General features: G+C 46.2%; 2 protein-coding genes across 5 annotated transcripts in view; one reads left to right on the top strand and one right to left on the bottom strand.

Annotated features, from left to right (window-relative positions):
- NSD2 (nuclear receptor binding SET domain protein 2) overlaps positions 1–1,336 on the top strand; it is a 98,129-nt gene extending 96,793 nt beyond the window's left edge. For both annotated transcript variants that reach the window (XM_042872207.1, XM_042872206.1), the window contains exon 23: positions 975–1,336. In XM_042872207.1, the coding sequence (XP_042728141.1) occupies positions 975–1,243 (269 nt within the window). In that variant the 3' untranslated portion in view covers positions 1,244–1,336. The remainder of the gene's footprint in view (positions 1–974) is intronic.
- A 3,566-nt stretch (positions 1,337–4,902) lies between these two features.
- LOC122180384 (signal peptide, CUB and EGF-like domain-containing protein 3) lies at positions 4,903–20,321 on the bottom strand. 3 transcript variants are annotated; one of them, XM_042871999.1, is made up of 9 exons: positions 19,959–20,321; positions 15,014–15,475; positions 14,110–14,245; positions 12,839–12,927; positions 12,040–12,103; positions 11,248–11,336; positions 10,372–10,484; positions 9,510–9,666; positions 4,903–6,258 (listed from the first exon to the last, which is right to left on the bottom strand). In XM_042871999.1, exons 1-9 carry the CDS (start codon positions 20,011–20,013, stop codon positions 6,164–6,166), a joined length of 1,260 nt encoding a protein of 419 aa, XP_042727933.1. In that variant the 5' UTR covers positions 20,014–20,321; the 3' UTR covers positions 4,903–6,163. The 3 variants fall into 3 exon arrangements, with proteins under 3 accessions (XP_042727933.1, XP_042727932.1, XP_042727934.1); XM_042871998.1 differs by having other exon boundaries at positions 6,169–7,002; XM_042872000.1 differs by lacking the exon at positions 15,014–15,475 and having other exon boundaries at positions 6,169–7,002.
- Between the last annotated feature and the right edge of the window lie 5,478 nt (positions 20,322–25,799).

The raw sequence follows: 25,799 nt of genomic DNA, 5'->3' as shown, positions 1-25,799 counted from the left end.
TATCTCTTTGAAATCATTTTTGAATAGTGAGAACTGCACAGTGTATAGAATCATAGAATTGCCAAGGTTGGAAAAGACCTCCAAGATCAACCAGTTCAACTGTCCACCTATCACCAATATTTTCCACTAAACCATGTCCCTCAGTACAACATCTAAATGCTTCTTGAACTCCTCCAGAGACGGTGACTCTATCACCTCCCTGGGCAGCCCATTCCAACACTTGACCCCTCTCTTGGAGTATTTCCTGATACCCAACCTGGATCTCTCCTCCCTCTAGTCCTATTGCTAGTTACATGGGAGAAGGGGCCAACTCCCATCTCACCACAACCTCCCTTCAAGTAGTTGTAGAGAGTGATGAAGTCACCCCTGATCCTCAGCCCTGATCCTCCTCTTCTCCTCACTGAACAATCCCAGCTCCTTCAGCCACTCCTCATAAGACTTGTGCTCCAGACCCCTCGCAGCTTCATTGCCATTCTCTGGACACGCTCCAGGGTCTCAATGTCTTTCTTGTAGGCCCAAATGTGTTTCTTGGGCCCAAAACTGAACACAGTACTCAAGCTGTGGCCTCACCAGAGCTGAGTAAATGGGGACAATCACTTCCCTGCTCCTACTGTGGAGCAACACAGTGGCAACACTATTTCTGATACAAGCCAAGATGCCATTGGCCTTCTTGAGTATTCTGCCAGCCTGCAATTTCTGTGAAATGCTACCAAATAAAACCTGAATAATTTCTTCTACTTGAATTCACTGCTGTATTTAAATGAAAGGATGTCAAGTCTGCTACTTAATAATGTCAGATGAGCTTCAGAAGTATGATGTAGCATTTTGATTTTTAAGATTGGCCGTAGTATTTGCTGTCTCATCTCGTTTTCTGAAGGACATTGTATGTTGTTCAGATGTTAAAAGGCAAAACTTTTTAAAAGACAATGACATTTTTTACTCCCTACTAATTTGTTCTTTGTTTCTGATCATAGGGAAGTGGGAGTGTCCTTGGCACCACTGTGATGTTTGTGGCAAACCTTCTGTTTCATTCTGCCACTTCTGCCCAAATTCTTTTTGCAAGGAACACCAAGATGGGACAGTACTAAATTCTACATTGAATGGACAGTTATGCTGCTCTGAACATGTTCTCGGGGTGGATTCTGTTGAAACTCAGAAGACTGAGAAACCCCGCAAAAAACTGAACAAGTTGAAGCCTAAGAGAAAGGAGAGGAGCAGATGGATGAGAGCCGAATGCAAATAGTCATGGACTGCAGTTACTACTGCCAACACTATCTTGTAGATAAGTTGTGAATATTACCAGGGAAGGACACAATTTTACATATATTCTGTAAAGGTTACGGGGGGGAAGGGAGGGGGGGGGGGATTTTTTGTTTTGTTTTATTTTGTTTTTGTTTTGTTTTATAAATCCACTGAGCCAACCACAGCAGTCTTCTGCTGCTTCTGCACTGATAACGAACTACATAGTTCAGAAAATTTCAGGACAAACCAAACTTATTACTCAGCATTACAGTTACACTTGAATTGTTACGAATGTATAAGGTTCCCTCCAATCTTCTTTCAGGTTGGAGGTAGGTTAATATCAAAGCAAGTAGGCATAAACATAGATTTTGAGATAGTATTTGTCAATCAACAGATGTTTAAAATAGTATATCCTTGAAAGAAGATATTAGCTCTTGAGTCCTTTTAAGTGAGACATGGCTTGGTCTGTGGTCCCAATGAGATTTACTTGCCTTGTGTGTTTTTGAGCAAGTGCTTGGATGCCATTCATGACCCAGGTGCATATCTGACAATAACCACACACAGAACAATTTGTTGTGCTCTTATGAAATATGATTCTTAACCCGTATTTTTCAGTATCTTCCCACTGAGATTTATGGTACGTGGTGGGAAAGGCACTCCCTGTACCAGAGATGGGAAATCTTGCACTGTAAGAGACCTTTTTCTATACTATTTTTTCCTGTATTTCATTCCAGCAGAATAGAATTGATTTGATCTTGCAGAGCTGTACAGGACTGGATTTAAAGTCTTGCAATCTAGGCCCAGTGCCCTAGGATTTTTGTTTGTTTGTTTTAGTAAGAATAAATAATACCAAGCCTACTGTTTGGAGAAAAGATGTTTCTTTTCTCGATGCCAAACAATGCAGAGGCAGACATTTCTTTGGAATTCTGGGATTCCAGGCATTGCAACTTTGTGGCAATGCAAAAAATGCCCAACGAGGAACAAAAAAGAAAACCATGGATGAGACAATGGAACAGAAGGTGAAGCTTGACTAGCTGCCCAAGTGCTAAATCTAATTTATCCAAACAACTAATTAAAAGTGAAGGCAATTTTTGGAAAAAAAAAAAAGCATACGAGGAACAGTTTTAACATGAAGTTTAGCCTGACTCCATTCCTTTTTGTACAGTTTATGTAGAACTGGCTACTTGACTTGGCAAGCAGCTCGAAATCATTCTTGAGTTTTTTTAGGAGCTGTGCTCTTGACTAGCTGATGACCAGTGTGTTGTGTCAGCAAAGCTGCTTTGAGTTCTTTGCTCCCATGGGGTTTTCCTCTTGCAGTGAGATAAAAACACAAGATTTAGTTTTAATGGAAATAATACTAGAACTAGGAAAAAATGGTAGAGAAAAATGTCTTTACCTGTTTCTTCCCAGTGCGTGTCATTGGTGTGTGACTGATTAGGCAGTGTTTTGACTTGTGCCATGTTATCCAGCCTATGTAAACAGAATGTGTGCCTTCATTGAAGAATTTGTGCATGTTCTAGCTTAGTTTCCCTTTGGTAGTGCAGAAACTCTGTGTAGCCATTTTGAAATTGAAGCCTTGCTATATCATAAAATGTAAGTTTCTTTCCAAACGTTTTTTCTTCAGAATTTGATTACAGATTTAGATTTTGGAATTACTGAAATCCCCACTTGTTCCCAACACTTGAAACTTTGGTGTTATTAGGAGTTATTAACTGAAACAGATTTTAAATGTAGCCTTGTCCTTGTCCTGAACTCCTCGATTTCTATTTTGTAAGCAAACAGATGTGTTTTTTTCTTTTAACCCATTCCATAAACACTGTTGGAAAGTGTTGGGTTTTTTTCCCCAAAATAATTATATAATAATAATTATGGATAAAACAGCTCAGTTCAAAATGGGGGGAAAATGTTTCATGTTTGTGTCTTTAAACTGGTACGCCAAGCCTTGCACTCAAGGAAACAATGAAGATTTCTTAGTTGAGTTGGAGGGAAATTTACCCTCTTCTATAGATGTTTGTTATACCAGGACTGAAGCATAGGCCTGTGCCTAAAATGAAAACCAAAAAAATGTGTTGTGTACATTTCTATCGCGTCTTCAGGAAAGTGAGATCAGGTAGTAAAATAGAAAGATTATCCTCATCACTTTGAAACAAAATGAAGGAACTTTATGTCATTGGGACCATTATTTGTTTGAATTCTGTACCATGTAAGGAAGACTTTATAAGAATACCTTTAAATAAGTTATTATAAAATCTTACCTTTACATTCCACTGTTTTTATAATTTGTTAAATCTGTAGTTGTTTCATTGTTTTTTCTCTTCGTACATAGACTCCGGCACCCTGGAACAGTTACTCCCAATGTCCTAATAGGCAGATTCCCCCTCCTAGAAGCCACCAGCTCCAGTAGTTACTGATGTCACTGCTGCAGAAACACCATCGGTTATCAGATCGGTCGTGGAGCCTACAGCCCCCTGCCCTCCTCCTAGGTGGGGCCACAAACACAGTTAGTAAGGCAGGATGCAGGACAGCCACCCCTTTTGTATCTGTCTGTGGGTAAATAAAGACTTCAGTGTTCAAAGAAATTCCTCTCAGAGCTCTTTTCGTGACATAAATTGACACAAACCGACCTTAGCAAGTGGCTTTTGACTTTCTGCTTCCTTCTACCTCTTCTCTGCTCTTTGCTACTAAGCTGCTTGGTCAATGGAAGCTTGCATCACAGAGAAAAAGGCTGCAAACTAGAAGTTTGCTCTTAAACTGACAGGGAATCGTTTCTTTTGCTGATTATATGCTTAGGAGATTGATCCTTAAAAGAAGTGTGGACCCTGTGCTTCCTTATACATGTACTGACCTCATGAGCTTCACCTCAGTCATCAGAACTGACCTGGTAGAAGTTTTGCTTCCAATTCAGAAAAAGTGGTTTTTAATGAAGACTTCTCTGCCTTACTCTGTGGCACTGGGAAAAGAGACTGAAGTATTGTTTTAAAAAGACAACAAAATAAGGTTTTTCCAAATTCCTTCTCCCGCTGTTCAAATACAAGGGAAAACAACCTTGGAAAAATTGAGCTTTCTCATGATGCAACTCAATACTTCTTAGCAGCAACAGCTTAAAGATTTTCTGTTATAAATTCAACAAAATAGCATCTAAGTATGGCATGTTATGTGACATTAAATTATGTACTTAGCATCTTGCCCGTAGCAGTAGAAGTGTGTATTTCCTTTTCCAGCAAACTCATCAAAGCTGGAACATGATGGGTAAATTCAGAATGTGCTGTTCCTTTATCACGTGAGCAAGCCTAGAAACCATTTTCAGTTGAATATGTTAGAAGAATTTGCTTACAATCTAGGAATAATCAAATTAAAATGTCTGTTTTGTTCCATAGCTTTGTGTTTACGGTCAGTTTTTAGAGGCTTTTCTATTTGAATTTTCTTTGAAAAGCAAAATACCTTGAAAGATTAATGCAATTTTTCCACAGCGTTGAATCACATTCCATGTCTGTTTGAGAAACTTCCGTGTCTTATTAAATATTAAAATTTATTCCTAGTTACTTAAGAAGTTGCTATTTTTTTTAACAGATCTATATAGCTATTTTTGCAGTTTTTTATATTTTTTTCTTAATTTATTTTTTAGTCAAATGCACGCTGTTTGAGCATGGTTTGGAAGTGAAAGAACTGGATGTTTTCATAGTGAAAACTTGCACTCTGCGATTTCCTAAGAGACTTGCTGGAAATAATACTTAGGGCTCACATAGAGGTGATAATGATTGTATTTTGGCTTGTTTTCACAGTGTTGCTTACCATAAAAAATGACATTTTTTGCGGTCAGTTTCTCCTGTTACAGTGCTGTTTTCTGTTAGACAGAATTTCACAGACTTCAAGTATTTTGAGCTGCAATCGTGCAGTCCTGCAAGCTCCATTCAGCTGACACTGCTGTTGTTCCTGTTTGGTCAGGTTTTAATTCAACCACATTTTTCTTTCCCAGCCAGGTTTTAGGTCAACGCCAGTTTCCTTCATGGGTGGAATCTCTGTGCCTGACTGCAGCTGTGCTTCTTTAAGAGCAAATCAGAAATATGCTTTGGCACTGTTGGCTTAGTGTTCTGAAATAACCTGGTGCTGTGTTATCAGGACTCCATCCTTTTGCTGCTCCTGCACAAAGCCCTGACTGTGCACCGAGAAACTTAGTGCCTGCGTGCTATGGACAGCATCAGAGAGCCCAGCAGAAGGGCCATGCACGCTCTGTCCCCCAGCTCTCAGGACTGAAGAACAGGAGAGGGTGTTGGGCATCATTTCCTGCAGCCACAAGGAGAGGGTCCTGTCCTGTCCCCAGCTGGTCACTGCTGCAAAGAAGCCATTTCTTCTTAGAACAGGGGATTCTGAGAGCCAGCGCATTTCAAGCAAGTAGCTGGGAGTGAGGAGAAGGTGGGAAGAAAAGAACAAAGCATGCGGACGGGAGGTAACCAGCTTTCAGTGGGAAAATGGAGACTCGAGGGCAGAAAGGGTCTTGGGATGGGACTGAGCTTGGTGTGTTGATGCTGCTGCTGATGCAGGTGGCGGGGTTACCAGCTGCATTATTGCTTACCACAGAGGATAACACACCTCTCTTCCTATCCATTTACTCATCTAACAGATCTGAAACAGATCACAGAACTGCTTTTTTCAGCTGTTGTTTATTTCCTTTTTCTTGAAAAGCACAATAATCTCCCCAGGGATGAGAAGAATGAGCAGTGGAGGGCAGCAGCCACTTAACCCCTACCAGCTGGGTTCCTTCAGCTGGCTGCTGCTGCTTTAGCTCAGGGAAAGGACTCCATGAGAAGTAACACCTGCTTCCACCTCCATGCACACTCGCTTGAAAGCACAGCTCTCATAATAGTAAGTACTATTTTTACCAGGGCTCTCAGAGCTGATGAGGCACAACGCTGTGGAAGTGTCACCGCTGGATGATCTGAGCAGGGCTTTGCAGCCAGCCTGGTATGTGAATGAATTTCACTGGAGAAGCAGGAGGAAGGTGTTGCTTCTGTAGCTCTGTGGAGTAATATGAAGCACTGCGTTAGAGACCGCAGCAGGAAACGGAAGGGACACATTTGTCCAGGAATCAACCATAAATTCAGCTGCACGTTTTCCCACAGTTGAGAGGAAGGGGAAAGTTTGGGATTCCTTTTTTTCATTTGACCCTCAATTTCAAGTATAGATAAAGTTTTGAGAATGGCAAATAAATAAAAAATGTGCATATTCCTTAAAGGAAGAATATTTGTGTTAGTTCCTGCTCGGGTAGAAACAGTTGTGTTGTGGGAATCCCAGTATCTGCAGCAGCTGCTCTTTGCTCTAGCTGACTGCTGACATTTCTTAAGGAAAGGAAAAAAAATACTTGTTGTGAGTGGAGCTAGGAATTAAAGGGGAAGCTTCTGCTGTTCAGTCCATTTCATGTAGAACAGCATCTAGCTAGGTTGGTTAGCACAAAAAGTCACAGCTGAAAAATGATTTGCATTTCATTTCTCAGTAGTTATTTTAGCTATACAGGAATGGGTTGGTGGTGACAAACATTTTTCACATATGCACACACGTGCATTACCATACAGAAAAGGGAGCACAGTGCTTGCAGGTAGCATTTCCCCCACTACCAGCCAGCATACACCGGCTCTCTGTGCTCCATCACTCCATACGTTGTGTGCCGCTCTGATCCTCGTGGTAGCAACAGGGACTTCAAAGACTTTGTGCTAGATTCTTGCCTTCTTCTCAGAATTAGTACAAAGATTATAAGAATTGCACCTGTAAGGAATGTAAACAGTGATAGCTAACATTCAAAGAGGAAGGTAAAGCATCAAGTGTTTGTTCTAGTGCTTTCTGACTGCTGTATTATCTCCTGGTTGATCTAGAAGGGATTTTTTACAATAAGGGTGGTGAGGCATTGGCACAGGATGTCCAGAAGTGGTGGGTGCCACATCCCTGGAGGCACCCGAGGTCAGGCTGGACAGCACCCGATGGAGCTGTATGTGTCCCTTTCATTGCAGGGGAGTTGGACCAGACGACCTTTCAAGGTCCCTTCCAACTCAATTCTACGATTCTAAACAAAGTGCTTTCTTCTCCTTTGGCTTGAGCACAGAGAACACTAACTGGCTAACTGTAACAACTCAGCTTTGGCATTTCAGATTTACCCTGAAAGATGTGGAGAACAGCAGTGGGTTTTAACGAAGTAACTCAGTCACTTGCTTTTCTGCTCCTGCTTGCGCTCTGTTCCACGGAACTCTCATTTCCCACCTGGCATCTTATCCATGCAGACTCACTGCACTTGTCCCGCCACGCTGAAAGGCTGTGCTGAAAAATGCTTTTGCTCTGTATGGTGCTTATAATGAAGCTCAAGAAGTAACTGACCTAGATCAACTCTGAGTCTAGACTGGGATCAGGACTGTCAGAAAAAATTTCTTTTAGGCTGTGCATAGACATGGAAATAATTGCAAAATATCAAGTACTGTGACATTTCTGTTTGTCTGTTTCTGGCAGAAGCATAATCAGGGAAAATTGATCTAAACAGAAGAGCGTGAATCTGTCACTGTGATGCAATATGTCCAGACAAATGCATCCAAATTTGGATTGCATGAACAGACAACCTCACAGCAAACAATTAAGCTGTTACCCAGCCATGAAATGCTGGCTGGCTCCTGTGTGGGCTGCTTCTTTTGCCCCTCTTCTTAGCAAATGTTGCCACCCAGGTCTTCACTGAGGAACACTGTTCTGTGGCTCAGACTTGTTTATCAGAAACGCTGATTAACTGGCCATTGTTCTGCATGGATGACCCCTTCATGTGCTTCATTTAAAACTACTTTTTCTAATTACTACTTGCTTTAGCTGGCATCTTTTGGACTGTGGCCTGACACAGCAGAACCTGGGCACCTGAGGTGGAGGAGCTTCTGCATGATCCCTGGTTTGGGACTACATCTCCGGACATCCCCAGGGACGGGGCCCTGTCTGGTCCCTGTGGCAGCGCTCCAGCACCTGCCCAGCACAGCAGTGCATTTAGTCCTTATTTATGTCTGTGGGGTCCTCAGGTGCTAAGACAGGACTTTGATAAGAACTACTAATGCTGCTTTGTTCTTGGAGAAGCTTTGCTCCCTGTTTGCTGCGAGGATTAAGATCTGATTGATCTCCCCTCTGCCTTCTAACAGCAGTGAGCTGGACTGGAGGATGAGCGTTTGGGGGCACAAAACTGTTGAGCTTACAACAGAAACTCGTGGGCATGTGGCTTTCATGCCTTAGAATACCAGGAGAAGATGAAAGCCTCCTGTCAGCAGGCCTGTCTGCACAAGTGGCACTGAACATTGCAGTTCTTTTTATGTGCCTGTGCAATGATTGCTCTCAGCTTGAACACTGCTATTCCAGCTTGCTTGTCTGCTCTTTTTACAATCCCTAACAGTAAGAGCTGCTCTTTGTATCATAACCTCTGATCCAAATTCCCCCCAAACTTGGACCTAAGACTACACAATTCTTACTTTTTCCTTTAGTAGGACTATGAATGCCAATTTGGTGTTTTGGGATTAGTGCTCCTGGTGTTGCTTCCTTGCTGAAGACTCACCCACCTGCTGGCTTCCTGCCATATCCACTAATGAGCTAATTACTGCAGGTTGCAGGTGTCTCTATTTCCCATGCCCAGTGCCTGCTTCCCTGTCACCGCACAAATGGCTGATTTTGAGCTGGAAAAGTATTAACTGTGGGCAGGGGAAATGCTTTCAGGAAAGCTGAAGTCTCATATGTGGTGGGAAATTGTCCATTTTCTTTCTTCTGGGCAAAGATATGCTACTTTTGGAGCCTGTACACACAGCTGCTTCCCAAGGACGAACAACAACCAGATATCTATTATTACTAGCATAATGTCCCTATTTAATATTCACTGATATCCCCACCTGCAAACATGAAAGTACTATCATTTGCATTGAAAGTAGTGCATAAAAATGATGAGCTGTGTGATGGAGGCACGTTTTAAAAGGCAATTTGTACATTTAAACCACTTTCAGCCTGTTAACCATATTATTGCAGCCTGACTTCTGTCTTCATATTATGACACTGTAAGTCACTGTGCCGTCAGGATGGGGAAGCCTTAAGGAAGAACAGGCATAAGGATAGCTTATGGCTCTGCAGCCCCTTGTGCTAGAAACAAGTAAGGGACACCAGCTTTCTGCTCCCTTTTAAAGGGATGAGCAACCAAAAAGACTTACTAGAAATCCAAATTTAAGGCAACACAGTGTGCACTGTGCAGAGACATAAAGAAGAGCAACACTCACCTGCTGAGAAGAGTGCCAGGAGGACAATCACCAGTGGCGTCAGCTGGCAGGAGCTGCCCACCTTGTACAGGAAGACCTCCATGCAGAACTGGGGCGCGGTGCTGCCCATGGGGCAGAAGGCATCAGGAGGGCACTTGATCGGGTTCACATCTGGGCTCTAACCAACAGGAAAGGTAAATTCCTCAGTGCCAAACAACGGAGGAGGTGGCAGGAGGGTAAGTGTTGCCTCAGTACTACGTATATAGCATGTGTGTAGCATGTTCCGGTGAGGCACTGGCACAGGTTACCCACACAAGTGATGGAGCCCCATCCTTGGAGACACTCAAGGTCAGGCTGGACGGGGCTCCGAGCACCTGATGGAGCTGTAGGTGTTCCTGTTCACTGCAGAGGAGTTGGACGAGGTGGCCTTTATGGGTCCCTTCCAACTCAAACGATTCTATGACACTTTCCTGAGTTTGGGCATGCTGTGAAACCCGCTTTACAAAGTACCCACTGCCTTGCTGTCTCAGAATAGATATTAGAAATGACAGACTGAGGCAGAGGTAGGACTAGCAGCCAGCCACCTGAAGACCTACAATATCCAAGGACCAATAAATGAACCTGCTGTCATTGAATTCAGGTCTTGTTGTGTTTTAAACACTTCTGTACCTCATTAATGGATACCTCATCCCCTAACCATGCCCTGATGCCAAGGGTGGAACAAAGCCAGCCTCCTGGTGCTCTAATTGCAACCCCACTGCTCTACAAGGGCTCTGTCTGTATTTAAGAAAAGGAAACAAGCTAAGCTAAAATTGGCCTTAAGTAAAAGTGTATTAACTGTACTTGTTAATCCCAGCTGCCAAAGCAGCCAGAACAGACTCACAGGGCAGTAGTGGTTCTCTGGACACAGGTCACAGCTCTCCTGGCCCCGCTGTGGTTGGTATTCCCCTGGCTCGCAGGGCTTGCAGGCGTCATCACCCAGACCTTTGAACGTACCTAAATAGCAAAAGAGCACATTAGCATCTGGGGCTGGACCCAGGGCCTTTGCAATTGCATATGGATGAGTGTGCTTTCAAAGCCACAAGGAGAAAATGCATGAAATACTTCATGTGCATGACAAAAACTGAGCCAGAACTTTGGCAGTAGCTGGGTGGCAAAGGGGCAGGAAGGGAAGAACAAAAGTATAGGGAAGGAACCTGACCAACACCTTGTTTCAAATCTGGAAACAGAGCGGGAGTATGGTGGGAGCTGGGTTAGTGCTGAGCTGGCAGCTTTAAAGCAGAGGGAAGTTGGGAGCCAGAGCTCAGCAGAGTTTCATCCCCTCTAATTCCAGGTTCAAGCACCTTTCCCAGCTGTTTGGAGCTTGCTGAGTGCAGTGCAACTAAGCTTTGTGAGAATGACAGGTCAAGGAAGTCACAGTCTCTAAGACATTAATGCTGGTTTGCATGAAATACATCTGGCTGCATTGCTGCAGTGCAGCACAGCAGTAATCATACTGGAGGAGGGCTTGGCACAACATGTCCTGCCACAATGGGACAGCCACCAGCACTTTTCCATTGCTTAGGCAGCAATGGTTTGCTCAGCTGCTGCCAGCTTGGCCACTCGTGGTGGTAGGGAGCAACATCGTCTAGGTTAAAAGCACCAAATTTTGGGAAGAAACCCCTCCATTCTGGTGCTGAGGTCACACACTATTATCACTCTAAACCATGCAGTGCACTGAGTTGCTCAGTGCCCACGATCACGACCTGTCACGACCCACCTGCCCGGCACAGCATACACCCCTCAGCAGCCTCATGTGGAGCCTCGTGCCCAGCAGGACAGGCCAGACACAGCATGCAGCTGGTGGTGCTGGGAGGGAGAACAGTGAGACAGCACGGTGAGCCCAGCACTGAGACAGCCCAACCCTACACAACCCGCCGGCTGCTTCTTTATGCACACACAGCCTAAGGCTGAACGCTCCGTCTACCATCTTTTACCATGTTGTAGGCATTTGTGGTGTCTATCTGCAGTGCAGTTTCTCCCATATGTCTAATTAGGGTTGGGAATGTGATGGCATTTCTATCCTTTCCTTGGTCTCTTATTTGCATGAAACTTGTAGGAACCCGATCCCCCAGCCGGGGCCGTTCCCCAGCACACTTGACTGGAACTGCTCAGTAGATGCTGAGAAGAGCAACAGCCATACGGCTGTGAAAGCCACAGAACTGCTTCTATAGCAATTAAACTGAACTTTGGCTGCAAAGTTCACCTCTCCCAGGTGCCCTCTTCCTCCACCATGGGACAGCTGAGTAAAAGTGCCTCTGTGTCCACCAGCCCCCAGCCTAGCTGAGGTGGGGGTTGGGATAGGACTGACCCCAAAGCACACAAGCCAGCAGTTGTCCTTCACTTTGCTGCAGCACTGCTGGCAGAATCCTCCTCCTTTTGTAGAATCTCATCCAAATCTCAGCACCACCAACCCTAAAGCCTGCAGAGCCCTCTGGCAACTGCTGGTGCTCAGTGGCTGCTACCAGATGTGCCACCCCACCCCAGCTAAGGTCACATGAGGATTTCTTACTTGCAGAACGATCCAGGCAGGCAAGGCAGACAAAAAGCTGCATTTTGCTGTGAGCTAAAATAACCTGGAGGAAAAAGGAGAAGGTTCTCAGGATCTTTCCTTTGCCATCCCTGTCCCCATGCTGTTAGTTGTTCCTGTTCTGCAGGCAAACAAATGGGCTCACACCCCCCACAGTGTGGGCAGGAGGCATGAAAACATGTGCCATGAGCTACAGCTGAGCAGGAGGGAAGCAAAACCCCCTCCCTCACCTTGCAAGAGAAAAGCAGCTTATTAACTTTCATAATTGCATGATCTAGAGGCCGTGCTCATAGACTTCTCTGTGACCTAATGTAAAAATCCACTGAGTTAAGGCAGTGAGGTGCCACACACTGTCACCCATGACAGCCTCCAACTGCTGCTTATTTACGTTTTTCCTCCCAAAAGTAGCAAATGATAGCCAAGATTTGGGTGTGAGACGAGCAGCTTTGTGCACAGATTTTCAAAGGACGACTTGTGCATGTGTAAAGAGCTCTTAATTGGCATCCAGAGTAGCTGTTGCATTGCATGTGCTATTTAGTATTGCCGATGGTATTAGCTTGCTGCAAACAGGAGCGTGACTGCATGTGAGACCTGTTCTTTCATTTTTAATAAGAACACCCATAACTGTGGGAAGAGATATGCTGTCCTATTTTTGGCCTGTACAGAATAACCTGTTTATTCATCAGTGCTTGTAAGTAACCCAGTGATTGCATCTGGCCATGGGTAAAAGCCTGTGCAGTGTGTGATGGGAGCGCACAGGGTTGCATACAAACAGCCCTACCTCTCTGGCACGCGCTGCAGGCTGTGGCCCCCGACTCGTTGGCATAGTGGCCAGGTGGGCAGGGTGAGCACACGGTGCTGCTGGTAGTGCTGGGGGAATCAAGCAGAGGTTAGCATGCTTTTATCTTACCGAGGCTTCTCTGTGCTCAAGACAGCGGAGCACAGCTCTGTTTCACTAGCAAGTCTGGAAATAGGGAGCAGGCTGCCCAGAGGGATTGTGGAATCTCCTTCTCTGGAGACATTCAAGATCCTCCTGGACACTTTCCTGCTCATTCTAGTGTAGGAAACCTGATGTAGCAGAGGGTTGGGCTTGATGATCTCCAGAGTTCCCATCTGACCTCTACAGTTCCATGGTTCTATGGAAAGGGAACTGAGCCACAGGCACTGCTGTGAGGGAGTCCTGACCTGAAATAGCAGGGACTGTGGGAATAGGGATGTGCCATGTCAGGCCTCTGGGAGGAGAGGGAGGACATCAAGGAAGGCAGTGGAGGAGGAAATCTGGTTCATTCATCACCAATAGAGCCAAATCCCCAACCACAAGCATGTGGGTTTAAAAATCTGTTAGCAGCCAGCCTTTAGAGGAAAACAAAGACGTGCTCTTTATTCCTTTGGAAACCCCAGGGCTGAGCAAGATTTGTGGAGGGAAAAAATTAAGAAGACAACAGGAATAGAAGCAAACACTTAGCTTAAAACAAACCAACACAAGATTGCATCAGCCACAGAGCTGCTCGCAGCCAAGGGACTCTGGGTTCTCCAAATATCACAGAAATGTGAAGCACTGCTGATGGAGCCCTGGGCAGCTGCCATGGCTCCTTTCTGTTGCCTCTCTCCTCCTTCCAGCTGCCCCCAGCTCCATGTCACACTCTCCATTGTCCCAGCAGAAGCATTTCTGCAGTGCCTTGGGATAGATCCTGATTTGGTCATGGCTGGGTTTGATGGGGCCCTGGGCAGCCTGATCTGGTGGGGGCCAACCAGCCCATGGCACGGGGTTGCAAGTGGGTGGGCTTTGAGGCTCCCACCAACCTCAGCCATTCTGTGATTTCATGATCTTTTCAAAGGTGTGGCACTGAAGCCTGGCCTGCAGGCCACCCATGCCCCAAGGCACCAAGGTCACAATTTGGGTTAGACCAAGGCTGACGCCCCTCCTGGTGCAGGGACAGGCTGACGCCTCAGGGATTTGAGGCACCTGGAGGCTCCAAGAGCTGCCAAAATGGGGAAGCATTGTGAGAAAGAACACAACCACGTCCAGACCCAGCAGAGGCTGTCACCTACTTGGTGTAATGTCCCTTTGGACACGGCAGGCACTGCTGCTGTCCCCTCGCAGGCTGGTAGTGCCCCGCTGGGCAAGGATCACAGGCACCAGGGTCCAAGCATGAGCCCTCTGTGCAGCACGAGCAGCTCCAGGTGTCTGAATAGAGACAGAGAGAGCAGGATCAGCACCGTGAGGCTTAACTTCAACCCCTCATCCACCCCCTTGGTTTGTCTACAGATCATTGCAATGGGCACAGGTGTTTGGATCCAGCTCCCCCAGCAAGACAGTTTTTGAGGGGTAGAAAATAACATTAATGCTAGTGATGCTGCTGTGTGCCATTAGATGGGAGAACAGCTGTAAGGCAATCTGTGATCCCAATTCTATCAACACAGACTTCTGGTAATTACCAAGACTGCTCTTTCTCTTCCAATTCGAGGAGAGAGGAGGGTTTTCCTTCTTCCCCACCACCACGCAAAAGTTAAAATAAATGCACTCCTTTGATTTCTGATAAATTTACATCTGTGGGAAGCAGAAAACCCCAAAGCAGAGAATCTGCCTTAAGCAGAAACAGCCTTCCTTTGCACATAGGCAGTGCAGTATTCCCACCAGATGTGAGCTCTGGCAGTCTGTGCTCCACAAAACAAATCTGAGCTGCACAGAACTATTCTGTGAGACTTGCAGTGGTGGCTCACAGCAGATCCACGCCCCCTCTCCATGCAGAAACCAGTCCTTGGCACTGCAGGAGCAAAGCATGAGCAAGAGGAGAAGGTCTCGCTAGGGCACATCCTGTACACAGCGTGGTGAAAATTACCTCCTGTGCTCTGCAGAGTTACCCTAGAGCATCCACCACAAGCTGGTCTTCCTCCCTTGGTCACTCCCTTTGCCACCTAGCATAGGAAAGCTTAGGTGAGCCCTGGCTCTTACCACTGCTGGGAATGGTCCCTGGGGAGCAAGGAGTACATGCTGTCACATTCACTCTGCTGCAGTTTGAGGGCTCAGTGGTGCTGAGGGGCGGGACCACTGATAGGACACCAGGAGATGCAGTTGCATCTGGAGGGGTGGCCCAGGCACTGCTGGATGTGGCCATTAGTGCTGTGGGTGCATGAGGGGTGGTAGCAATCCCAGAGGTGAGCGCGGTGATGCGTGGGGTGGTGGGCAGAGCTGGAGTGGGAGGGTTTGTGCTTGAGATAGCAGATGACACAACTGTAGGGGTGGTGAGGTTTGTCACTGTTCCAGCTGCAGATGGGGATGTGGGGGCCAAGGTCGCTGTGGCAATAGAAGACATTGGAGTTGGTGGAACAGGGACTTGGGTGGTAGCTGCACTCAGAAGTAGCGAGGTTGATACAACAGGGGCCTGGGTGGTGGCTGTCTGGCCTAAAGCAATACCTAAGAGAAAGAAAAAAAACTTAATGGTCAAGTTATTGTTCTTCCCTTAGTGAAGGCTTATCATTAGGTCTTAATTTTTGTGTCCTCATTTGGTGTCCAGAAATTGTCTTTGCTATGTTCCACTACAGAGCAACGCAGAAACACTGGCAGCATCACAGAATCATAGAATCACCAAGATTGAAAAGACCTTCAAGATCATCCAATCCAACTGTCCACCTATTGCCAATATTTCCCCACTAAACCATGTCCCTCAGTACCACACCTAAACATTTCGTGGACACCTCCAAGGATGGTGACTCCACCACCTACAGCCTGTTCCAGTGCCTGACTGTTCTTTAGAATAATTTTTTCCTAATGTCCAACCTGAATCTTCCTTAGCACAGCTTGAGGCCATTCCCTCCAGTCCTATTACTAGTTATGCCAACGGAGAAGAAGCGAAGCCTCACCTTGCCACAATCTCCTTCCAGGTAGTTGTAGAGAGTGATAAGGTCACCCTGAGCCTTCTCCAGGTTAAAAAATCCCAGTACTCTCAGCTGCTCCTCATAAGGCCTGTGCTCCAGACCCCTCACAGCTTCATTGCCCTTCTCTGAACACATTCCAGGCCTTCACTGTTTTTCTTGCAGTGAGGGGCCCAAAACTGAACACAGAACTTGAAGTGCAGCCTCATCAGAACTGAGTACAGGGAGTGATCTCCTCCCTGCTTCTGCTGGCAACACTATTTCTGATACGAGCCAGGATGCCATTGGCTTTCTTGGCCACCTGGGCACAGTGCTGGCTCATGTTCAACTGACCGTCAATCAACACCCTCAGGTCCTTTCCATCCACACAGTCTTCCAGCCACCCTGCCCCAAGCGTGTAGCGTTGCCTGGGGTTGTTGTGGCCAAAATGCAGGACCTGGCACTTGGTCTTGTCAAACTTCGAGCTTTGGCCTCAGCCCAGTGATCCACTCTGTCTATTTCTCTCCAAAGGGCCTTCCTACCCCAGGCAGATCAGCATTTTCTCCCAACTTGATATCACCTGCTAACTTGCTGAGGGTGCACGCAACCCTCAACCAGGTCATTGATAACAATACTGAACTGGACAGGCCCCAGTACCAACTTCTGGGGAGCACCAACGTCATCAGTCCCCCACTGGATTTAACTCCATTCAGCACCACTCCCTGGGCCCGGCCATCCAGCCAGTCTTTTACCCATCAAAGAGCGTGCCTGCCCAAGCCATGGGCTGCCACCTTCCCCAGGAGAACACTGTGGGAGTCAGTGTCTCATGTGCAGCATCACCTGCACACGAGAGCCCTGTCAAGCACATGCATTAGAATCATAAAATCATTTAGGCTGGAAAAATACATTAAGCTGATCCCAGAGCTGAGAGGTCTGACTCTCCAAGATAAAGGGTTGTGAGAATTGCTTAAAACACTTGGTTTTGCTGGTGGTGCTCAGCTTACCCTGAGATCCCTCAATCTGATTTAAGATGCTTGTCAAGTAGCTGCCTGTTTCATCCCTTCTTGGTTAAAGGGATCAATGAAGAAAAGTCATGAGTTTGGGATTTTTATTTAAGCTGCTCTGGATGCATCCAGTAACCCAAAGGGAAGCTGCCTGTGGGCAGACTAGCTTTGATTCCCAAATCCCTCCCCTGTAAGAGCAGGAGTTCTTCACAGCCAAGGAGCTGTAATCTTCAGAGAACTGCAGGGTGTTACTGCAGCACAGGGTGTTTTGCTGTGCAATGTAATAGACTGAAATGGCATCTACTGATGAAAGTAATCTCAGAAGTACATGACCACAGGGAATGGATGTTTCTCAGTCTCAGGATGGAGGAAAAGCCTGTAAAACTAAATGCAACAAGTAGCAAGTTCATATTGCATTGCTAGGTGAAACCCAAGCAAACAAAGCAAACCAAACCCAGCCCACTCCTGCCACCACAGCAGGCACACCACTTTGGATCAGGAATTCAGGGCAGGGATTTCCTCCACAGAATAACCTCAGCTTCTGAAAACACCCAGCTTCATACGGCATCAGCGGGCTGCTATGGCTGCTAAGTGCCTTTTTCCTCTCACGTGCCTTATTATGGTGAGCTACTAACACCTGTAAGCAATTCAGGGCACACATCTCTTCCATTCTTTTGGATAACACCTGTTACTGAAGTCAGAGGTTCGCAGACCATGTCCAGCCCCCTCTCCTGGGGACAGCTGGAAAAAAAAACACCTAGTAGTTCTGAAAGTAAAAGATTTTCTGAATTGCCAATAGTATCAAGCATTACAATAAAGCATCAAAGTTAGCAGGAAATCAAACTCCTTCTGGAGCTCATCATGTGAGAACTGTTAAATCAGTGTTACTTCAGGATTGACTTGGGCCCCACAAACACCATTCTCCCAATAACTCCGTGTTCCCACTCTTCCAGCCAGTGCAAGCCTCTGAGCTTGCCAGAATCCAGCAGCTGCTACAGGGAAACCAAAGGACTATTTCAAAGGGCTGCTTTAGGAGGGTAATGGAGACAGAAGAGCACAGCTGACACCCAACGGTGATGTTCAGATGAGGAACAATGGGAGCAGGATGATGATGTGGTGCTCAGAGACTGTCAGACAGGCACTGGGTGGCTGGGGATGCATGGGTCACTGCAAAGATCTTCCCAAAGCCACCTCCTTTGATTTCTTCTCCCTGGGCCTTTGATTTCTCACTCTTCGAGCTACACGCACCCACACAATGCTGGACATCTCTGGTGTCAGGGCTCAGCACCACCCCAGCATAGGCAACAACATGCCAATGAAGTTGGCTGGTAACACCAGTTGCATTTCTATAGCAAAATCAGGACAGTGAATGAAAGAGTCCTTAGAAATCTGTGATCACATGGAAACAGACTGCTCGGAGGGCTCCCTGCTATGCGTATACTGACCGCTTTGTACTCAAGAGTGTAGAAAACTGAGTCTTTCTGTAACTCCTGGGACAGGCAGCAGATGAGCAACCAGCCGTCTGGGCCATTGCCACATCTTGCTGTTTTCTCCAAAAAGAGAAACACTGAATTTAACAGTGAGGGTTTTGTTTCACATTTGTTTGCCCAAGGTAAATATCTTAGAGACCAGGAGTCATCAGCACTTGTCCTACACAGAAAGCACTGCTCCTGGCCACATTGCCTCAGCCGTGCTTTGACCCAGCACCACGATGCACTGTTCCCCTTGTCCAACTCAGCAGCCTTAACTCGGTCTACTTTACAGTGAGTCAGACATGAGGATGTCATGGTAAGCAGCTTACTGAACCTTTGATGACAGACCTGAACCTTTGTAACGTACAGGACATGCAGCCCTGCTGACCTGTGAAGTACATGGCAGTGGCTGAGAACTGAAAAAAGGCCTGAGTAGGATGGCAGCTCCTTTGCTTCTCTTCCCCCACATCAGTCTGCTATCAGTTCTTGAAGCAACCAATACTTCAAGCAAAACAAAATATAACCAAGTCAATAATTGTCTGTGTAAAGAAGATCTTTGGTGAATTCCACATGTGAATAAGCTGCTTCTGAGTTTCCCCAAACTCCATGAAAGTTCCAGTCTACAGGTTGTACCTCATCACATGATTTGGCTGTACCAGACACACAGGTACACCAAGGCTCCCAGGTAAGTGAATCATTAAGGTTGGAAAAGACCTTTAAGACCATCTGGTCCAACCATCAGCCCATCCCCACTAACCATGTCCCTCAGTGCCAATCTCTGAGTTTCTTGAATGCTTCCAGGGATGGTGACTCCACCACCTCCTGCGCATTTTAAGATGAGAGGTTATGGCCTAAGAATTGTTCTGAGAAGTTTTCACAGCATGGGGACCTCAGGGTTCCTCTGGCCCTGCCCTACCCCAGCAGAGCCACCACCAGCAGGGTGCCCAGGCCCACGACCAGGCAGCTACTGAAATCCCCAAGCAGATCCCACAGCATCTCTGGCCCCTGTGCCAGCACTCCAGCACCGCCCAGCACAGTGCTGCCTGGTGGGCAGGGGGAAAGGAACTGAGGAGCTCTATTCCAGCTGATGACCACGGGCCCTGCAAGTCCCCGACCCACTGAGTGCCTCAGGTCTGCAGGAGCAGGGACATGAGTACAGAAATATTCAGGCACTTTTACACGTGCTCCTAGGATCACCCAGTTACCAGAACACCCCCAAGAAAGGGAATGTTTCTTCCTTTGGGTTTCAGATAACGCCACAGCACTCAGTCTGCAGTGACTGAACTTACTCCCTTTTCTTTACAAAGCACCTGGTGGAGCTGTAGGTGTCCCTGTTCATCGTAGGCACTTGGACTAGCTGTCCTTTAACTGTCCAACTCAAAGAACTCTGTGATTCTGTGACTGCTAGGCTGCTCGTCCCACTTCCAGCACCGCACCCCTTTAAGGCACTGTTCCCAGCACTCCCCCCTGCCCACCCCACACTCTGAGGCCAGCGGTTTCACCAGCACACACCGTGTCCCCACGCCCCGCACTCAGCCCCACAAAGCAAAGCGGCACTGGAAGGGCTCACCTGTCAGACACGCCGTGGTCAAGCTCCAGAGCAGAGGAGGGGGCCAGACGCTCATTTTCCCTGAGCACTAACAGCTCGCAGAGGGCCGGGGCAGCAGCTGATCTCCCTCACTGAGCTGCTTATCCCACACCGCTTCTGCGCTCAACGTCGTCACCTGACTGCGATCATGCGGCTGGGCCGGATCAGCCTCCCCCCAAAAGTGTTTGTGCACAGAGGGTGCAGCAGGTCTCAATGAGGCCTCCTCGAGGTGCAGTGCAAGCTAAGCCCGGAGCAAAAGAGCAAACCTTGCTCGCTTCCCATGCAAAAACTCATGCAAGAGGAGCAAGGCACTGAGGAAAGAAGAACAGGCAGAACTGGGCCGGGCTGCAGGCCAGGCCCCGTGATCTCCTCAGGGGGAAGGATTGCACTTCTAGATACCCAGGGCTTCCTGCAGCAAGAACTACTCAGGAAGAACTGCAGCTCAAAGCAGTTCCCATTTTAACTGAGGCAATCATCACGTGGTTTGGGCTATAAGGGACCTTAAAGCTCACCACTCTGCCGTGGACTGGGTGCCCCTCACCAGATCAGGCTTCCCAGGCCTCACCACCCTCTGAGTGAAGAATTTCTTACTAACATTTAACCTCAATCTCCCCTCTTTAGGTTAAAGCCATTCCCCTTTGTCCTATCACTATCAGTCAGTGTAAAAAGTCAGTCCCCCCTCCTGCCTGTAAGCTCCCTTTGGGTACTGGAAGGCCTCAGTGAGATCTCCCTGCAGCCTTCTCTTCTCCATGCAAACAAGCCCAGCTCCCTCAACCTCTCCCCCTAGGAAGGGTGCTCCAGCCCTCTAAGCACCTTTCACAGCACTCCTCTAGACCTGCTCCAGCTGCTCTGCATTATTCCTGCAATGGGTATGCAGACAAGCCCCACCACAACCCAAATCGCAGCTCTGTTGAGCTCAGCCTGTTCTGAAAGCGCTGAACTCCAGCTGGAGGTCTCCAGAATGGCAGAGAGGGAGATAGGCATTACACACAGCACCCTGCCAGCGTCACAGCCCTTCTCAAGCCCTTCCCAGTTGATGGACCTGAGCCACATATGAGCACCCTCAGCTGCCACCCTCCAAGCTGCATCGGTTTCTGTCAATGGTTCACTCAGCCCAGAGTAGAGCAGCTGAGGGGAGGCCTCATGGCAGCTGCAGCTCCTCACAGGGAGCTGGGGAGCATTGCCGAGCTCTGCTCTGTGTGACAGCAACAGGGCCCGAGGGAATGGCATGGAGCTGTGTCAGGGGAGGGGCAGCTCAGGATTAGGGAAAGGGTCTGCAACAAGGGTGGTGGGCATGGAATGGCTGCCCAGGGCAGTAGGTACAGCCCTGAGCTGCTGGAGCTCAAGAAGTGTTGGGACACTGCTCTCAGACATGTGGGAATTCAGAACCCCCCTTCAGGTGCCCAGAGGAGGGCCAAGACAACTGCAGGCAGGTAGAACGGAGAAAAGCAAGACAGAGCTGCCAGCACTCCCAAAGGCAAGAACACCGTTGCTGTGCTCCGAGCAGGCTAACAGCTGTACCAGTACAAATGGCCACACGATGGCACCACAGCTTTGAAAAGCGAAAGACACACCAATACCCTTCAGAGCCGATACTAAAATCACCTTCACCAAAGTAAGAGTGGTGTTTTATAACAGCACCAGCAGGAACCTTCATAATAAGTGTTGTGTAAATGGAAGGGCAAAACCCCCAGCAGGGAAGCTGAAGTAATAGAAATAATAAGTCTTATTCTGAAGCAAACGCTTCAAAAAAGAAGAGCATGAGGCATTATCGTTTGGATTTCGAGCGAATTGAAAATAAACAGTAAAAATGGCCAAAAGAAAGTCAGATTCTCCAGCAGTAACTTCCAGGGCGATTCCCACAACCTGCCTCCTTCATGAAATACCTACTCGTACTGTATCAGGAAGCAGTAAGCATATTTTAATAGCAAGTACTATTTAAAAGCCACACTCCGGAACCAGCTGGGAGAACCTTCTCTGGTCTGGAACCATCTTGAAACACAGCAGGTTTTAAAAATGACATCATCTCTTCTGCTCACTCACCAGTTTTGTTTCATGCCTTATTTTTCCTTTCCTGCTGTCAGGAGAACACGTTCATGCACACCTGAGAGCAAGAGAGCTTGGAGAAAAATGAATTCTGGGTTCTATCTAAAGGTATCAGCTTGAGGACAGTGTCTGACGAGGCAGTGCGGGTCTTAGAAAGGTCAGTGTTTGGTCAGCCGTGAAACCTGGTATTAGAACAGAATCCTAAGCATGTAATAAAAGCTCTGTTTGCCTGAGCCAGCTGTGCTGTCCAAAATGTCTAGTGACAGAGATCACTAAAAATAGATGAGTCCAATTCTGAATAGGCCGTTCTCAGGAAGACAAGGCAGCCTGGCACATCCTTATTCATGTAAAATGTATTAGTGAGTCACCCACATGGACGCCAAGAACCTTTCACAGAACAAATGCTCTATGACATAAGTGAAATGTGCATCCCAATCTACTCTCAAAGCTTTGTCACAAGTGTTTTAACAGAGCAGTTGACCTGGAACAGAATTTGCTTGCCGGCTATTTGATAAGGTCGATCCGACAGGAAAAAAAACCTCAGACTATGCCTGGCACCACACAAGTGCAGGCAAGCGTAACATAGCCGTGTCACAAGGCTCCAACATAAGAAAGCTGGGATGAGGCCAGCCACAGGTCTGTATCACTCAGCATCGAGAAGTCAGTCTTCACGTTTATCACAGAATAAACCAGACTGCAGTCTGTGAGCATAAAGACAAAACCAAACCACAGAAGTCTTCCACAGCACTCCAGGACTGAGAGAAACAGCCGCTGTTGTAGCTCAGCCACAGGAGGCAGACAGCAAGCAGGGCTTATTCCACACTTGATGCCAATGGGCCAGCCATGCACTGCGCACCTTCCTCGATCCACCAGGCCCAGGCTGTGGCTTGAGCACTGAACAGTATGCACACCCACACAGCGCGGAGCCTTACCACCCAGGGATAACCAGCTTTTGTTGAATCAGCCCAGAAAGCAGAGGCAGGTATTTTGCTAACACCTCCTCCTCACAACTATCCTAACCAGCAAAACTACTGCATGTCAGCATTGCTTCGCTTCTGGAGGTGTACTGCAAAGCTGACATTTCTATGGGATACATTTAGAATGGATGTGCATAATGTAAGTATTAAAAAAATGGTTTGCTTCCATAGAAAATCTAAATTTTTATTATACATACTGTATTACACTGAAAATACGTACCCAAAGACAGAATATTTTGAATTTACAACTGTACAAAAAAAAAACCCAAAACAATAGAAAACATACAGACTATGCAATAGATGTAACATTTCACAAAATGACATTTCTTGTTAAAGGCACCAGATTCCCAGAGGGCTCTGGCTTAACATTTTTTAGTCTTTTCCAGTCAGATTACACTATGAGAATGTGATTCACTCTTAAACTGTATGATGTCAAAGTTTCAAGCTTCTATCTAGACAACAGTTTGCACTTAGACATCATTTAGTGATATTACCAATTTCACACAGAGGTATTGAGCAACCACCAAAAGTTCCCCCTCATCGCATCCAGTATCCTATGGCATTTAACTGAAAGATTAACCAGCAAAGCTACCAGTGGAAAATGAAGTTAACCCACAGAACACTGGCCCAACACAAGAGTGTTAACCACACAAAGTCTCAATAGCATTTTACGGAGAGAACTACAGAGCACTAGAGCAGGAAAAAGGAGGAGGAAGGAATCTGTAATCGGTACTCTTGCTCAACATCCTCCTTGGGCTCACCTTCATTAAACTCATTTCACTTTCAAGTCCTCACTCTTGAAGAAAATGGAGCCTGAAGAAACCTAGGACTTTGTAGGGCAAGTTCTTAAGAAGCCTGTATATGTGTGTATGTGTTCTTTCCATCCCCCACCTAACACACTTGGACAGGTTAAAAAAAAGCCACTTTCATTGCTACAAGCCACATTGTGTTCATTTTGTGCCCTGACATGCTCACAGGTGCTTGTTTACAAGCAAAGACAAGAAAATGGGACATCCTGCCTTGCTGAGGTCCAGTAACACACTTAGGAAGTTTGGGCTTGCTGTTTCCTAAAGCTTCATGCTCGGGCAAAGGGAAAGAACGCAGAAGTAAGAAAAGCCACAACTACTGCGGTCATTCGGTTAGTACACCGCACATCATCCTGGAGTCAGCAAGAGCTTTTGTTTAGTTTTGCAGCACACGCTGAGCATCACTGTATAGAATCCAGCTCACAGCCAAGTGACTGAATATTTAAGATTAAAAAAATATCAAGTTCCAAGGCCAGAGTGTTCTGTCTGCAGCAATTCCATTACACTGGAATTCAGATGCTGGCGTTGCCCTGTCTGAATTGCCTGGCACACTACATTTTCTCCAGATAAAAGAGCTCCATGTAGTTTCACTTCTTACCATAACATTGCAAAATCTTCCCTTTCTTTAGGCATTTAAGAAACCTTTCAAGATTCACAAATCAACTTGCAGTAATGCTATAGTGTTGAGTGTCATAAAGTCGCTTTTAAAAATAAATTATTTTGCAGCGCCATCTCATCCTAATAACCCAACAATTAAAAATATACTATGCTTCTGCTTAAAATTTCAATATATTGGGCATGACTTCAAGCAGGCCTGCAGATCAACTTTGTTACACAGCAAATAAGATCTGGTAGCAGCACGGTAGGCTTCCAACACTATCTGTGTTCAGATGACTCAAATTTATTCTACAATGACTTCTTGAAGGGACGGCTGCTTCCATCCCAGCACGACAGGTTGAAATACAGACTTGTGGGTTAGTGAACTACAGGGTTAGTGAAGCACCTCCACTGATCTCAAGAAAGCTCAGTCATCACACAGCAGCTGCTTCTCACTACCAAACTGCAAAGGATCTCAGATGAGCAGTTTACAGTAACAGTGCACACCCCTCAAGTCAGCCAATTTTCTAAAACATTTATTCTAAAATTGTATTTGGTACTTGCAGTTTATCTAGCAAGTAGGAACATTTAAGACAACTATTATACATGTTTAAAGAAAAATGGTCATCGAAAAAAAAAACCTTTAAAAATCTGAATGCAGACAAGAAAAGGAATGTTACTTTCTTTTAAACCTTTACTTTAAAAGATGAATACTTTCACATTCTACTATTAGCCCTTACTGTGCAAGATATAATCAAATAAGTTACAGCCATGAAAATACATTTTCACTGAACTCATTCTAAAAACTAAAGCCCACTACTAATCCTCACTTGTCAGGCCGGTCTCTAGCTGCTTACAGGAAAAAACACTACCAGAATCACAATCTGCACTGCTTCTGAAACGGGCTAATAGGAGGTGGAGGAGAGCCCCCAGTGTGATGGTGAAATGAGGAGCCTAACGTTCACACTAGAACATGCACAACACTCTGTAATGTAAGCAGATGCCACTAAATGACCTGCCCACTACAGGAGCTAGAACATTCTGTCTATTTGCTCAAATAAAATGAAGGAATCTATAACTTTGGTCACATTTTAAAATGCTGTAAATATAGATTCTCTTCTCGCTTACGCTTTCCCTCTTCAGTTGGATAATTATTTTGAGAAACTAAAAATAAAAACGCAATAAAAATTTTCCAGTACAAAATATTCTAAACAATCACCTAAACATCTTATTATGTTACATGTACTGAAGGGATTTGGTCTGTTTTCTTTAAAAAAAAAAAAAAAGAAGAGAAAAGCCTCATTTTGTCCTACAAGTTCCACTTTAACATGAACCTCCAGTCAGCCTAAGGTACCCTCTCAGCAGCAGAAAACCCACTGCACTGTGTTGTACTTCTT

The sequence above is a fragment of the Lagopus leucura genome, unplaced genomic scaffold (genome assembly GCF_019238085.1).
Source record: "Lagopus leucura isolate 7727_CA_CO unplaced genomic scaffold, USGS_WTPT01 Super-Scaffold_100004, whole genome shotgun sequence".
Classification (NCBI taxonomy): Eukaryota; Metazoa; Chordata; class Aves; order Galliformes; family Phasianidae; genus Lagopus; species Lagopus leucura.
The sequence above is the reverse complement of the archived record's forward strand: the minus strand, read 5'-3'. Positions and strand labels throughout refer to the sequence as shown.